Here is a 1,970-nt window from a genome sequence, read left to right as displayed (position 1 = left end):
CTTGGCGTCACTTCCCGCAATGGGAGAATAGTCCTCCTCCTCGTCGGTATCGCAACGACGTCGACGTCGATGACGACCGATGTTGTGCTAAAGGTTAACTTGCTCCTGGCTGGTGGACGGCTGCATAGATGGCTCGGTATTGGCCAGCTCACTTTCGTTGCCGCTCTCATCGCCCGACAAACTTGGCATGCCTGCCCGACTCTCCTGCGCTTGCGGCGGCACAACAGAACAATCCTCATTCTGCTCTCCTCCGTCGTCCAGAACGAGAGGATGGCGGTGTTCTGGGTCACTTGTCTGAACGCTGTCGCCGCGGTGATCACGATGTCGAAAGAAGTGGCAGCTGCCGGACCTCTGTTGTAGATCAACCCTACGACCGGAGGTGGCGCTGCATGGGCTCTAGGGCTAAAAGCGTGGCTCGGCATCCGCCGGTTCGAGCTCGCTGGTGCTCTCGTCGTCCGGCAGTGTGGTGTGCGTGCCCGGCTCTCCACCACTTGCGGCGGCACGGCAGGGAAGTCGATCCGGTCTTGGCTGTTGGGCGGCTGCAAGAGCAGTCCGGCATCGGCCGGCTCGGGCTCGTCGCCCTCGCTACCCTCATTGTCCGCCTTGGCCTTGAGCGACTTGGCATCTCGAAGTCGACGGTAAAATGCAGATAGGTTCGGGTGCCTGGCACATCCGTCGCCCTGACGACAAGACGACCCTGCTGCGCACGCGAGCGCATGGCGGGATGCCGGGGATGCCGGAACTGGTCGGTCGTACTCCGCATCTAGAGCTACAGGCGAGGCAGGCGATTCATCGCCTAGACCGGCCATGCTGGTAACCGAGGGCTCTGGTACGTCGCTATCGCCGGAAGCAGCGTCGACACTTTTGCCTGTTCAGACATGTCAACCTGTTGGCCTGCCGAGAAATTCGAGATCCAGGCACATACCTATGCCAGTAACACGGTCGGATTTAACTTGTTGCGTGCATATAATAGAAGCGACTTAAAAGATGTGTCGGATCGGCCATCGAGATCATCAAACTCGTCATCGCTTGGGATCAGGATAGCATCGGCCTGTGACTTTCCAGCACTGCCACGATGAGGATCGGGCGCATCCTGCGGCAGCGGCGGGTGCAAAGGAACCCCAAAGCTTGCTTCAGAGGGTTACCCCTCTGGAACCTGAAGACCACGGCTCGCAGGCTCGAGACCCGCCGCCACAAGAGGGACGTAAATTGGTTCTCATTTTTCCTCGGAAAATGTCGCTTGGCTGGCAGCACGTCCTCTCTGCCTTCATCCGCCTTGCCGTTGACAGACGCCGGATCTGTGGACACCCGTACGCGCTTGACGGCCGCCACTACTGTTTCTGGCTGTACCTGTGGCTCGATCCAGCGTCGCATTACATTTTGGGAGCAGGCTATTGGGCGGACCCGGCCACGGCTGGAATGAGCGATCAGTGCGATCAAGCTAAGACCACTGGATATATATGCGGGTGCTTTTTACCATGTAGGCAGAACGTTTGTCTGAGGGTCGCCGTAAGTCACTCTCATTTTGCACTCTAGTCGGCCCACTAGCCGACTGCATCTATCGAGCTTTATTCTTTAGAACCCCAGAGTCACTCGGTCTACTACTTCCGACCCAAAACACCTTACCCGGAACAGGTACACCTGCATCGTAATCGTAACACCGCGCAGCGGATAGCGAACTATTATTTAAAAAAAAAAAAAAATACCTAACGTGGGATGTGCCATGTGCAATATGGAATTCAGGGCCACAGCGGGAAAAGACAGGCTGGTAATGCTGGCCCGCGGAGCTGCTTTACCTCCCTTGTCCCTGCCCCCGAGACAAACTTCTGGTTAGGATCTGGATGCACCCTCTTCCTTTTGACAGGCCGCAACTCCTCCAATTGTGCCTCCTGCTGCCTGGTTTTGATTTTGAGGCTTGCGATCTCGATACTCTGTATATCCAAAGCTTTGGTAACCTTCCGGAACAATAG

The 1,970-nt window shown here is 56.7% G+C and overlaps 1 protein-coding gene across 1 annotated transcript; it reads right to left on the bottom strand.

Annotated features, from left to right (window-relative positions):
• Window positions 1–87: 87 nt before the first annotated feature.
• On the bottom strand, window positions 88–1,544 carry GGTG_14089 (hypothetical protein; the record flags this gene model as incomplete). The annotated part of the gene is made up of 3 exons (XM_009232016.1): window positions 1,059–1,544; window positions 350–868; window positions 88–281 (listed from the first exon to the last, which is right to left on the bottom strand). The coding sequence occupies exons 1-3, from the start codon at window positions 1,372–1,374 to the stop codon at window positions 88–90; spliced, it is 1,029 nt and encodes a 342-aa protein (XP_009230280.1). The 5' UTR covers window positions 1,375–1,544.
• Window positions 1,545–1,970: the final 426 nt, after the last annotated feature.

Source organism: Gaeumannomyces tritici (assembly GCF_000145635.1).
Source record: "Gaeumannomyces tritici R3-111a-1 unplaced genomic scaffold supercont2.132, whole genome shotgun sequence".
Lineage (NCBI taxonomy): Eukaryota > Fungi > Ascomycota > Sordariomycetes > Magnaporthales > Magnaporthaceae > Gaeumannomyces > Gaeumannomyces tritici.
Note: the sequence above shows the minus strand (reverse complement) of the source record. Positions and strands in the feature narration are given on the sequence as shown.